The sequence below is a fragment of the Colletotrichum aenigma genome, assembly GCF_013390185.1.
Source record: "Colletotrichum aenigma strain Cg56 chromosome Unknown KSG_Cg56_contig03, whole genome shotgun sequence".
Classification (NCBI taxonomy): Eukaryota; Fungi; Ascomycota; class Sordariomycetes; order Glomerellales; family Glomerellaceae; genus Colletotrichum; species Colletotrichum aenigma.
The window spans coordinates 2,214,128-2,226,667 of NW_023500909.1; the positions used below are offsets into that span (position 1 = coordinate 2,214,128).

Consider the following 12,540-nt stretch of genomic DNA (forward strand, 5'->3'; position numbering starts at 1 on the left):
GCGGGGCCGGCTCTTTGGTGAAAAGAAGGCTTGGTTGGTACTTGGTGAATTGGAGAAGCGAAATTTTTCTTTTTCGTCGTGAACCACTGCAGACCCGACATGGCTGAACCTCTGGTCTGACGCAATGGCGTTGGAGACGGGGAGCTGAGATGGCAGGTGAGTTTGGGGACGACGCCGGCAACTCAAAGCGAGTGAGGTGAGGTGAGGTGCGCCTGCAAGCTCAGCTTTGGGGACCGGCTCCAGGCCGCCGAAGAGGGGTCCAAGTGCGGGGGTAAGCTCTCTCGGGGGCTGGGATACGTATCGGTGTCTGGGCGATGTCATCGCCAAACACCGTGCCGCAGGTCCTTCGACAGCTATTGTCATGAATAACTGGCTTGGAAATCCGACTGATCTAGCTTAGGACCCGAGCAAGACGGGCATTCGCTGAAGCTGGCGGTTGTCGTTATCCCACGTCGTTCATCGAGGTAGGTGGATGCGAGGCCGAAGCCAGCCGCATCCAGGATCAGGCAATGAATGACGGTGGCGCCCGCGAGCACTGAGCGGTGTTGTTCCCGTGGTGGTGATGCCCAGTTGAGAGATGAGAAGTGAGAGATGACAAGTGCGTAGCAATGCTGAGGTGAGGCAAGTAGAGGCAGGTGAGGTGAGGTAAGGTGAAGGGGGTGAGGGTACTCCTGCCGGCGGCAGCTTCTGTCAGGTACGTTGCCTGGCTTACATCATGGTTCATGAGATGTCCAATCTGGAGGCCAGACTGGAAGGGGTTTTCTCCAGACAGTTGCTTCACTGATGCAGGCGCTCCCGTCATCACCTTACCGGACCTACATGCCTAGCTAGCCAGCGACCCATTGTCTCGGTGGCGTCGGTGATTCAGACCAGGTTTGGAGATGATGCTACAGCGCGCTCCCTCTGTGTCTCTCTCTGTGCGAATAAGCTGAAAAGAGACTGACCACTGCGAAGCTCGTAAAGCAGACCGCACAGCCAAAGAAACCCCCACGTTCCCGTCTCACTAGTCTGCTGCAAGCCGCCCGAAACGGCCTTCGACTGAACCCTTTCTTGCGTCTGGCCTTTCCGTCCTCTGCTTTCCAGGTTTCCGATCATTCACTTTAGCTCTGAGGTGAGCTTGTTGATGCCTTCCTTCCCTTGGCTGGACGGAGAGGTCAGTCGGCCACGGTCAAGGCGTCAGGATGACGGGATTCGACTAGCACGCGCCTCCGTCTCAGCATCATCTTCGTGGGGAATCACGCCTTTCTACTTTTGGTTTGCAGATTAGATGCCCAGGCCATGGCACCAGAACGCAACGCAACACTACGCACTCCACGTACATGTGTATTCAATTCGGCATCACGTTCACCTCTACGGAGGATCGGACGGTGGAGAAAAGAGAGAGCGGCTCAACTTCAATTGCCATCGCCCACTTACACGAAGCCGGGCATCGGTGCGTGCCTGACTCAAGCGCCCGCTGGAGTTGCCGTCTCTTACATCCTCACGACCGAGGACAGACACTGATTCGGATATCTCCAGCGCGGCCGGGGAGCCTTCTCGGATCAAGAACACACTTGCCGCAACCAGATAACGTCGTGAAACCACCAAAGGGGATCCCTTCCTCCTTCCATCGTGGTGCTCCAGGCATCGCTCTCGCTTCCCCCTTCGTGCGTGGGATAGGTGCGTGTGCGTGTGTGCGCGCTGACGAGACACACACCATCAAAGATGCAATCATGGGCTGGATCCCTCCCACCCCCAATGCTTTTTGCCCTTTGCCTTCTCTCCTCGATCCCCTGCTTGACCCCGCCATGCCATGCTGCCCACCTTCATGCAGCCGGAGGAACCAGTCTGCCTGGGTTCAGCATTGGCAGGGTGAACAATAATTGCGGGTGCACATAGCACGCATACACATCAATGATCAACGACGAGGTAAGCTTTTGTGACGAGCTCCGTCATGGAAAATGATAATCCAATGCGGCTTCGCGCAAATACAGTATGACAGCCATGGCCATCCTGAGTTTGGTACGGACTCGGCCAACCGCGTCTTGACCGAGGTGGTCCTGCGTGATGCATTCGGACAGAAAAAGCAAGCATCCCACATCGCTGAGTCTTTGGGAAGGAAAGAAAAAAAAAAAAAAAAAAAAAGAGGAAAAATCTCCATCTCGGCGCAAACCACTCAAGCGGAGTCGAGGGTCCTCAGAGGGGCCTGCGCTGTTACCCGCTCTTGCTGCTGTACGTGTAAGGGCCCCGGCCAACACAACTACCGCGTAGAGACCTGATGCTGGTTCAACTCCTTCACGTTATCTGCAACCCAAGCAAAGTCCCTAGGCAAGCAAGCAAGCCCACGTTTTTTTCTCCGTCACTAGCTGTTTTTCCCTGGCCCTCTCGCGCTTTTTCTATTTTCTCCTTGATGTGGGCTTTTGCTTGGCCAGCCCCGGCAAGTGAGGTGTGCCCGTGCCTTAGCGTCCCATTATCGACGGCCGCCGCACGCCGCACGCCGCAGCGCTCTCCTCTCCGCACCATTACCTTTGAAGCTGCCTCGCCTTGCCTTACCTGGAGGTGCCTTGCCTACCTTACCTTACCTACCTCACATAGTAGGTACCTCACCTAGGAACTCTTAGCTTGCAACTCCGGGGTCCTTATGAACCTAATTCCTCTCTCCCCCTTCCCTCCTTCATAACCTTTCCCGTCCCGTCCTCTTGTTCCTTTTTCCTGGCTCTTTTGCTTGATATCCTCCTCCCGATTCCACGACGTCTTCCGTTCATACCTTGGGTTCCACGTCGGACATACAGAACTTGTATACAAGCAGAGATAACACAACAGACGACGGTTTCCCTGTCAGCAACGGCTACCCAAACCCTCACTCGCTGAGACTTTTGAGTCTCACCAAGAGCACCGGCCAGCCTTATGAGAGCCTGATCCGAACCCGGCAGAGAGGCCCCTCCGATATCCTCCCGCACGCGCAACTGCCAACGTCTGTGCCCTACTGCGCATCGACATCGGACCTTTTTTTTTTTTCTTGGACCACCACCCACATATTCATAGATAAAGGGTTTCGAAAGTCAGCGAGGAGGAAGTAAAAAAGGGTTTCTTCTTGGCTTCAAGAGCCAGAAGTTTGCGCGCCAGGGACATCATGAACGCCCAGGTCTCGTTTCTCGTAAGTAGACACACTCACACCAGCCCATGCCGCGCTCTGGATAGAGTCACCAAAAAGGCGGGGCTGGCTCTTCATGCCTACCCCACCACTGCGACGCTACCTACGAGCTGCATCCGTACCCTTTCCGGACCAAGAAGAATACATGACATAACGTCTTGCTGGGCCCATTGTTGAGGTCTTTGGACTAACACCGATTACGATCTAGGACGGCACCTACACTCTGATCCACATTCCTCTCGATCTGTACTCAACCTTGCTGCAGCCCATTCTCCGCGTCCTCCTGCCACAGACCCAGACCCTTAAGGCGTCAAAAGGAGAGCCTGAACATGAATTAGAAGGCCTCAATGCCGAAAGCCAGCATGGCTTCCTCAACATCAGCGTCACTCCCATGGAGTGCTCCATCGTCTGCCACAGCTCTTGGGCCAAGAATGTCTTTGAGCCTGCCATCAAGGACCTGCCCAAGGACCTCGCCAAGTCCGTCTCAATATCCAAAGACACATACCTCGTCCTTTCCGTCATCAGCGCAGGCATGGACGCTGCCGGGCGCGTCATGGAGCTGACTTCGCCTCTGGCCCTCGCCGGAATCCCGATTTTCTTCATTACCACCTACTACTCCGACTTCATCCTGGTGCCGACCAAGGACAAGAAGACTGTCGTTCAGGCCCTCCTGGCGCGCGGTTTCGAGCTGGCCGAGAACGAGTCCAACTTCGTCAGCCCTGCCGCATCTGTTCACTCCCGCGGCGGTAGCCAGAACGGCCCTCCGCTGACCCCACCGCCCTCGACCATCGCCGAGCTCCAGGTGCGCACCTTCGATTTGCTCAAGAAGCGTAGCGTCGCCCCTTACGTCGAAGACGACCTGCTCCTGGTCCAGTGCTCTGGCCGAGAGACATCGCAACTTGGAGGCGAGTTCTCGCATACCCAGCGTCCGCCCCTGAGTAGGCAGGTGACGGGCAACGGCCATCGCCAGACTTGGCTAGACAACATCGACACGAAGCTGTACACCGCCATGATCTCGGCGCTGGCGGCGCGGCCGCGCTTTATATCCATCACTCTCGCACAGGAGGACCCGCCCTCACTGCTGCTGGACAGGTCCCTCCTCGGTCTTTTTGGTGATTCACTCGTAGGAGACACCAAGTCGAACCTCACTCCCATCTTCCTGGATCTTGAGAGCCTTCCGTTGGAAGCCACTGGCATCGTTTGCGGAGTTGCCGGTACACTTGTGCAGGACATGCGCACCGGAGATAGCGCAGGACTGTCATATCTATCTACCGCTCGAGCCGGTGCCGTCATTCTTTCGTGTGAACAGTCGATTCACGCTCTTGAGATTCTTGAACCGAAACTGTTCAAGGCCTGACATGGTTGAGCATATGAACACAGCCCGGGGAACAGCCTGCATTGGTAAGGGTTTGCCAAAACATTGTTGGGCGGATCATAAGAAATCAAAAGATAGGGGGAACCAAAAAATGTTACGACACTCTCGGGGTGGGATTTACGATGTTGGATGACTGTACTAGCATGGACTGGCGGCGGCTGGCAATCTGATTTTGAAAATTTCCTTCGACATGTTGGCGTTCGCGGAGGACGGCGGCTCTCTGATGTTAGATACCAACTCTTTGTATGTCTTGCGAGAATAGCTGGTGTCGGTCCGGATTGAATTTGAGATGCTTCGATCTCGTTTGTCTTTGATCCCATCTCGGGCCTCGGTGTGGTTTGTTCATGATCTGAATGCTGTTGTTGCGAGAGTATAACTCGCTGATGCCTATCCAATATCCATCCTTTCTACTTGCCGCCCTTCTTCTTCCCTGCCTCTTCGACCCAGCCCGCCTTCACAAACGCATCCCTCGCCGAGCTGTTAATCAACGCGAACCGCCGCGGGCCGAGCTTCTGCCCGCCGTACCACCTCGTCACGACGACCATGACGTCCCACAGGTCCATGAGCTGCATAAGATGCAACAGCCGCCCGCCCGCCGCCGTCTCCCCGTCGTCGTCGCAGTCCTGGAAGCTCGTCCCGTTCGGGCCCCGGATCCGCCACGCCGTCATGTTGTGCGTCGCCGTCCGCGCCTTCTTATCCGTCGCCAGCAGGTGCTGCACGTACCCCGCCGCCTGCTCAGGGTTCGTTACTGGCGCCGCCCGCGCAACGAAGACGGACTTGAGCTCCACGAAGGGGTCCGAGATCACCCACGGCGGCTCCTCCGGGAGGTACGCCGGCACAGATGACTCCTCATACGCTGCTGCTGCTGCTGCTGAGGAGGACTCGTCTGCTGCTTCCGGGGAGGGGCTCCGCGCTGCGGCCTCAGCTTCTGCGCTGGCCTCGGCCCACCGCTGGTACTCCTCTATCGCGTCAAAGAGACAGACGGCGCCGGGCTGGTAGACGGTGGCGATGGCGTCGCGGAAGAGGGCGAGGTCGCGGGCGGCGGCGCCGCGGGGCGCGCCCTCGCCGGCGCTGTGGGTGCCGAGGACCTGTGGCGGGACGGAGGGGTACGAGTCTGTGAGGCGGAGGGTGAGGGAGGAGGCGGAGGGCAGGGCGAGGATGTAGTCTGGCGGGGTGGCAGGGGAGAGGGTGCCGTTTCCGTAGATTGAGTTTATGACTTCGATCTCGTCTTTGAGGTCGTCCGACATTTTGGGGGTTGGTGTTGGTTGTGAAGGAGCCGGCCGACGGCAGAGGGTATGGGTTGTGGTGTAGGTGCGATGAGTGGTGAGTGAGAACCCAGAGCTCAATGTGACGTCTAAGGCCCCGAGAACTTTAAGTTGGGGTTTTCTCGACTGTGCTGGAGAGAAATTCAGATGTATCCGCCGTGGAATCAATCTCAACAAATGTCGAGTTGAGCAATGCGGTGGGCTCATATGGCACTTGGGTAATATTGGATGTGGTTGTTAAGGTGATAGTGAGAACTTGCTCCGATGGACCGGCCGGTCAACCGCTGTGCGGGAGTGTGGGCCGGAGGGTCCGTGCGCTAGTTTGCTACTCCCAAGGTTCCCTACAACAACCAACCACACCTGTGATCTTGCAAAGAGGCAGGTGACCTCATCCCCATTGAGAATTATAAGTGACCAAGCAATGTCCGAGAATCATGGCTCGGTTCACTGTAAATGTTCAAGTACAGCAAAGGCCTAGGCTTAATGGCTCTTGCTGGCCTACCTTGACGCTCTCCGCCAGGAGAATCGGATCAACGCCGGTCTTGGTGAGATGGGAGTGGCTGATATGCCTGGTGTCGATGACACCGGCAGATATTGCGTGCTCGTCGTGATATCGCGCTCGTCACCATCATCGTAGAGCATGAAAATCACAGTTAGGATCATATACAGATGTGATATACTAGCCGAGACTACGAAAAGAGGAACCACCATGCAGGATGCCATCGCCCCAGACTCATCTATTGGACCCCAGACATACCCTACAGCGCGACGCGGGAGACTTTGACAAAACAGGATATTACCCAACGCCTTGCAGCGCTTACTCGTCAACAACAGAGGCAAACTTGTCCAACATTTGCTGCTGGATCTCCTCGTACTGCGCAAAAGGTTAGCTAAGGATGCATGGGTGTGTTCCGTACAACATTGACTCACCTTCTTAGTAATGACCTCCTCGCCGTCGGTGGGAACCTCGAACTTGAGTTGACGCAGCTTGGACTGCAGGTCGGAGGTGGCCTCACGAACCTTGGCCCAGCTCTGTCCCTGGGCAATGGCCTTCTGCGCCTCGTCGTGGAAACCGACCATCAACTTCATCATCCACTCAGTCTTCCACAGAGGGCAGAACTGGTCGTAGTCTGAGTAACCGTTCTGCTGCAAAAAGTCTTCCTTCAGGAGAGCGGCGATATCCAGAGTGATCTTGTCGGGGTCAGACAGCGCACTCTTTCCGACCAGCTGCACGACCTGGTCAAGCTCCTCGGAGTCGGACAAGAGCTGCTTGATGCGGTCACGCAAGCGGGGGAACTCGGGGTACTCCTTCTCGTACCACTTGTCGAGGACCATGGTGTACTTGGAGTAACTGAGCGAGGTGTTGATGGAGGGGAAATGCTTGCGCTGGGCGAGCTTCTTGTCGAGACCCCAGAAAACTTGTACGATACCGAGGGTGGATGTCGTGACGGGATCGGAGAAATCACCACCAGGGGGACTGACGGCACCGACAATGCTGACACTGCCATGGCGCTCAGGGGAACCAAGAGACTTGACACGGCCGGCACGCTCGTAGAAACTGGCGAGCTTGGCACCGAGGTAAGCAGGGAAACCTTGGTCAGCAGGCATCTCTCCCAAACGACCGGAAATTTCACGAAGAGCCTCGGCCCATCGAGAAGAGGAGTCAGCCATCATGGCGACGTTCAGACCCTGATCACGGAAGTACTCGGCGACGGTGATACCAGTGTAAATGGAAGCCTCACGGGCAGCGACAGGCATGTTGGAGGTGTTGGCGATAAGGGTGGTGCGCTTCATGATGGGCTCCTTGCGGCCGTCGACCTCAATCGTGAGCTCAGGGAAATCCTTCAAGACTTCGGCCATCTCGTTACCGCGCTCACCGCATCCAACGTAGACGATGACATCGCTGTTGGAGAACTTGGACACAGACTGACTAATGACAGTCTTGCCGCAACCGAAAGCACCAGGAATGGCAACGGTACCACCCTGGACACCGGGGAACAGAGCGTCCAGCACTCTCTGACCGACGACGAAGGGCTCGTTTGCCTGAAGCTTCTCGGTGGTCGGACGGGGAACTCGCACAGGCCACGACTGCATCATGGGGTAGTCGGTCTTCTTGCCGTCGAACTCGACCTCGAGGAGGTTCTCCTCAACAGTGTAACTGCCCTTGCTGGCGATCTTGGTAATGGTACCGCGAGCGCGGGGAGGGAACAGGATTCTGTGGGTGGAAATGAAGGAGTTCTCGTTGACGGTACCCCAAACGTCACCACCAGAGATGTGGTCGCCAACCTTCAGGGAGGGAACGAATTCCCACTTCTTCGTACGGTCGAGGGCGGGAACAGCGATACCGCGAGGGATGTAAATGGTCTTGGACATTTCGCTAATCTTCTCGAGGGGTCTCTGAATACCGTCGTAGATACCGTTGAGCAGACCGGGGCCAAGCTCGACGGACAGAGGCTTTCCGGTGCGAACGACGGGGTCACCGACAGTGACACCAGCTGCGATTTGTCAGTAGAATGTACTTTGAGGTGTCGTGCGCCATATACCCACCAGTCTCCTCGTAGACCTGAATTGTGCATTGGTCGCCATTGATACGAATGACTTCACCGACCAGGTTATCGTGACCGACTCTGACCTGCGCATTGTCAGACATTCATTCCCAGCATCCATCCGAGCGATGCGACCTACCAACTCGTACATGGCAACACCAATCATGTCCTCGGCGACAATGACGGGTCTAGGATATGGTTAGTCGTCGAGCGCGGTAGATCGGGGGAAGGGGGCGAATCGGGGGAGCTTCGATCGTACCCAGAGACCGAGAAGATCTTGCCTGCAAGAGGAGGTCAGTTCAAGCTGTCATCGATAATTGGAAATGACCGTGGTCACTGACCGGTGTGAGACTCATCGTCCTTGCTGTCTTTCTTCTGCTTCTGGGGCGTTGGTCAGCTTCTGCGATCGAGGTCGGGCCGGTGGGGCAGGCATATGCCGCATCACCATAACAAGAGACAACGGATTCGGGGGTGCTTACAGGAGGCATGGTGGACGTTTGGACGCGAGCAGGGCTCGGCTCGTGAATTATCGTCACAGGAAGAAGGTCGGTCGATGCGGGGAGAGCGTCCGGGGTTGAAGGGGAGGGAGGGTTGGATGGCGTTTGACGAGGTGTTGTTGGAGGAGATGATGGTAGAGGTTGAGCAGAAGCTATTGCCAGAGCTTCGACGTCCACTTGGCTGCTTCGGTGCGGCTGCGGCTCCCGTGCATGTCTGGCCGGGGCACTCCAGCTGGCAATGGGATTGGTGCGGCCAGCCCACGCCTCACGTAGTGCATGCGAGAGTGGACCCGATGATGTATGACCGGGGCCCGTGCCTGCTGTGTCAGTGTTAAGGCCGCCGCCTCCTGTCGCTGAAGGACCGCCAGCGCCTATAGCGTCCACGTCCAACAAGTCCACATCCAGATCCAGCTCGCCTGGGACCTGCAAGTAGGTTCCTGAGCCGCCAGTGCCAGCGGCCGTCACCGAAGCAGCTGGAGGGATGTAAGGTGACACCGGCGAAGACGACAAACCATCGTCGTCTTGTTGCTTGCCCCGGGCCAGTAACTCGACCAGAGAAGGCCGAGCCCGCAGCCTCGGGCGGAATCCGACCTGCATTCACTTTGATTTCAGGGGTTCAAAAAGTTTTGATGTTTTCTTGTTTCCCTTTCTGTGAATGGCGATGTAGCTTGTTGTGTCTCTGGTTTGAGTTGAAAGCAACGAGCGCGACGGGAGTCCCAAAAAGTGTAATTGACACCAGACGACGGCCTTTGTCCAGGGAGCCAGTCGACAATTACACCGCAGCAACCCAGCGATCCGCCAAGCGAAAGCCTGCACCTCAGGTCGCGGTCAAGGTCAGGCTTGCGAAAGCTGCACTGCCACGAAATGCTCCCCAAACACACCCGTTCTCCGCACCGTTGACCCTGAGACCGGCTTTTCAACGACCACCCGCCATTTCACAGGTGTGGCTTGTCAAACATCACCATGATAAGCAACACCTCATCGCAAGTCCCATTGGTCATTGGAGCCAAAAGAGAGCAGAGCACAGATTGCAGTCATAAACAGTTACTACTATTCAAATCTAACTACGTGGGTAAAACAGGCTGTTCTTCGAAACGTTTCTCATGACTGGACGTGTCTGACAGACAACTACGAGAAACAGCAAACCAGCCAGACGCACAAACGCTGGTTCTTTCATTCCCCTCCAAAAGCACGAAATACTTGCGTTCGTACATTCATTAATATCGTCATTATGCCATCATCCAACAGCTCATCATCGTCAATGACTGTTAGACTGCCATCCAGACATACGCCGATATAAGCTCCCTTAGCAGAGCTTCATTATCCTGGCAAGTCTTGTCGACTTATAACCAATAGCAGCTTCTGGGCTGCCCTTATTTCATGGCCCCTTCATCACCTCCCCCTCTTGCTTGTGTTGTCCACCCGTTGTCTATGTTCGGCGGAATAACCTGTCCGCTCTTCTGGCCGTTTTGCGCAATCCGGTCCAGTTGGTACTTTTATCTATACTTTTGAATGTGATCCATGCGACGTGCTCGGATATGTACGGTGCTGAATTTCTTCATGTACGATGCAAATGCATCCGCTTGGGTGTGAGGGCCTGCTGTTCGTTTGCCCAGTCTTTCGCAGATCAGGCTGTGGTCTCCCGGAAATCGATCAGCTGTTCCTCTTCGTCTTGCTGCTGTCGCGGCGGGGACAAGCTCTTTTCCCATTCGTCCATGAGGTTGTTGGCGGTACGCTTGAGGTTGCCAGGTGAGAGTTTGTTCACTACGGTGGGCAGAAGCTCCCCGAGCTGGGTAGGCGACAAGAGAGCCGACTCGGGGCGGGAGTCAGACCGGGCCGAAGTGTCAACGGTGATGGGCATCTTCTTCTTGCTGTGGACGGATGTCTCAGTACAGTGGGGGGATGAGGCCGTTGGTGAGTTGCTTACAGTGGAGTCACATTCTCATCGTTGTTCTCAGACATGGACGCAAGTCCCTCCGCGCCGCCGACGGTCGAGCCGCTCCAGCGAGCGGACTTGGCCGAAGAAACCACGGGCGAATCCCAATTCGACCAGTCATCGTCAAAAGAGTCAAAGGTCAACGGCGTCCACGAGAAGTGCTTTGCTTTGGTCGTAGACTTCGTCGCCGGCTTCGGGTTCGGACGTTCCTGCAACGGCTTGGACGACTTGCTTGGGGTGTCGATCGGCGAGTCGAAAGCGGAGCTCAATGGGACTCTGGGGCGAGAGTTGAGGGCCCTGATCGTGTCCTGGTCGCCGAACGAGCCGACTCTTTTCCCCGTGGGATCGGTCGAGCCAGGACGGGAAATGCCATGAATCGGCTCGTCGCCAACGGTGGCTTGTCGGATGTCCTCCACGAAGCTCCAGAGTCCTACCCTGAAGTCTTGGGCCATCTGCTTCACTCCAGGTGTAGCGGTGTTGTAAGTGCGCGGCTGCCAGGAAGCCCTCTTAGGGAGAGCAGGATGGGTAGGGGTCATGACCGGGGAACGAAGCTCCATGGACTTGACACTGGAGGTGTCTTCGTGCACCGCGAAGCCTTCCGGCTTCGTCGGCGAAAGTAATGACAGAGTCCGCGTGTGCCCGCCACGAAGGACTCTTCGTCTGTATTCTCGGGGGCCCGTCTGTCCCTGCAAGTCCCTCAGAAGCGCCTTCCTTCTATCCAGCTCGACACTTCGTCTGGAAGCTGCCTCATCATCGTCTAATAGCGACGGCTCAAATTGGGGCGCCAATGGGCGCTGCGGCAGATCCCTCTTCCTCCGGGCTGACTGGGCAGTCCAGTCATGCTTCAATTTCGCCAATTCAGCTTCCGCACGCGCCAACTCCTCGCGAATCTCCAATACCCGTCGTTCTTGCGCTGCTATCGCAATGATGAAGTCATTGGGGTCTGACGGTGAGGTGACCGCCGACGTGTCGGCGGGCGTGGGAGGATACGATGCGGTTGTAACTGACGCTGGCCTTGAAGGGTCGCTGGTCGGCGGAGCGATTGGCAGTGTAAGCGATAGTCGATTGGTGTTTCGAGAGGCACTGGAATTCGAACGCGCCGCGCGGTTAAGGCGGTCTTGTGTCGAGGGGGTTGGGGGAGGCGGTGTCATGGCCCCTGGTGCTTCCTCCATCTCTCCTATCAGAGTCTCGACGTGCATCTCTGACGGCTTGAATTGGGTAGGTCTCGGGGGCAGTGAGGGTTGCGGTGTAAAAGCCGTCGTGGTAGTGGCCGGGGAGTCCGCCGGCGGGCGCTCGACCACAGAAGAGGAACGACAGCGAATCTCGTGGGTGCTCTGCATCTCAGCACGAGCAGAACGATTGCGTGATGCCTCCCGGAAGAATTGAGCGTTGGCGATGTTGTATGACCGGCGGCGCTTAAGCAAAGAATGGGAGGGAGAGGCGTTACTGGCCTTCCGGTTGTGCCTTTGTCTCCAGGCGGTGGAGGAGTGAGCGGAATTCGTTCTTCTGGCGACGACAGCCTTGTATGTGTTTAGGTGTTTTTGGTGGTCATTCAAGAGAGTGCGAGAAACAGTAGCGACGAAGCAGATTTGTAGTAGGAAAATGGCTGTCATGGAGAGGGTGGAAAGAGGGTCATTATTGACAGGCCGTGTTTGTTGTTGCAGTGCAGCCAGCCAAAAGCAAGCGAGAAACGCCCCAGCAGATAGCAGCGATTAGCAGGAACCGGAGCAAGAGACGGGGTTGGGGGGTCTGGTCTCTTCTGGGTCTGGGACTTGCAATGGGTCTTGT

At 56.4% G+C, this 12,540-nt stretch overlaps 4 protein-coding genes across 4 annotated transcripts; 1 reads left to right on the forward strand and 3 right to left on the reverse strand.

Moving 5' to 3' along the window:
• Positions 1 to 3,112: 3,112 nt before the first annotated feature.
• Positions 3,113 to 4,490, forward strand: CGCA056_v004574 (uncharacterized protein; the record flags this gene model as incomplete). Its single annotated transcript, XM_037319829.1, has 2 exons — positions 3,113 to 3,136; positions 3,342 to 4,490. The coding sequence occupies 2 exons, from the start codon at positions 3,113 to 3,115 to the stop codon at positions 4,488 to 4,490; spliced, it is 1,173 nt and encodes a 390-aa protein (XP_037180526.1).
• A 425-nt stretch (positions 4,491 to 4,915) lies between these two features.
• On the reverse strand, positions 4,916 to 5,755 carry CGCA056_v004575 (Protein IMPACT-like protein; the record flags this gene model as incomplete). Its single annotated transcript, XM_037319830.1, has 1 exon — positions 4,916 to 5,755. One exon carries the CDS (start codon positions 5,753 to 5,755, stop codon positions 4,916 to 4,918), a length of 840 nt encoding a protein of 279 aa, XP_037180525.1.
• Positions 5,756 to 6,590: 835 nt separating this feature from the next.
• Positions 6,591 to 8,807, reverse strand: vma-1 (V-type proton ATPase catalytic subunit A; the record flags this gene model as incomplete). The annotated part of the gene is made up of 7 exons (XM_037319831.1): positions 6,591 to 6,647; positions 6,704 to 8,268; positions 8,321 to 8,405; positions 8,459 to 8,507; positions 8,579 to 8,600; positions 8,661 to 8,700; positions 8,799 to 8,807. The coding sequence occupies 7 exons, from the start codon at positions 8,805 to 8,807 to the stop codon at positions 6,591 to 6,593; spliced, it is 1,827 nt and encodes a 608-aa protein (XP_037180524.1).
• Positions 8,808 to 10,443: 1,636 nt separating this feature from the next.
• On the reverse strand, positions 10,444 to 12,365 carry CGCA056_v004577 (uncharacterized protein; the record flags this gene model as incomplete). Its single annotated transcript, XM_037319832.1, has 2 exons — positions 10,444 to 10,687; positions 10,744 to 12,365. 2 exons carry the CDS (start codon positions 12,363 to 12,365, stop codon positions 10,444 to 10,446), a joined length of 1,866 nt encoding a protein of 621 aa, XP_037180523.1.
• Between the last annotated feature and the right edge of the window lie 175 nt (positions 12,366 to 12,540).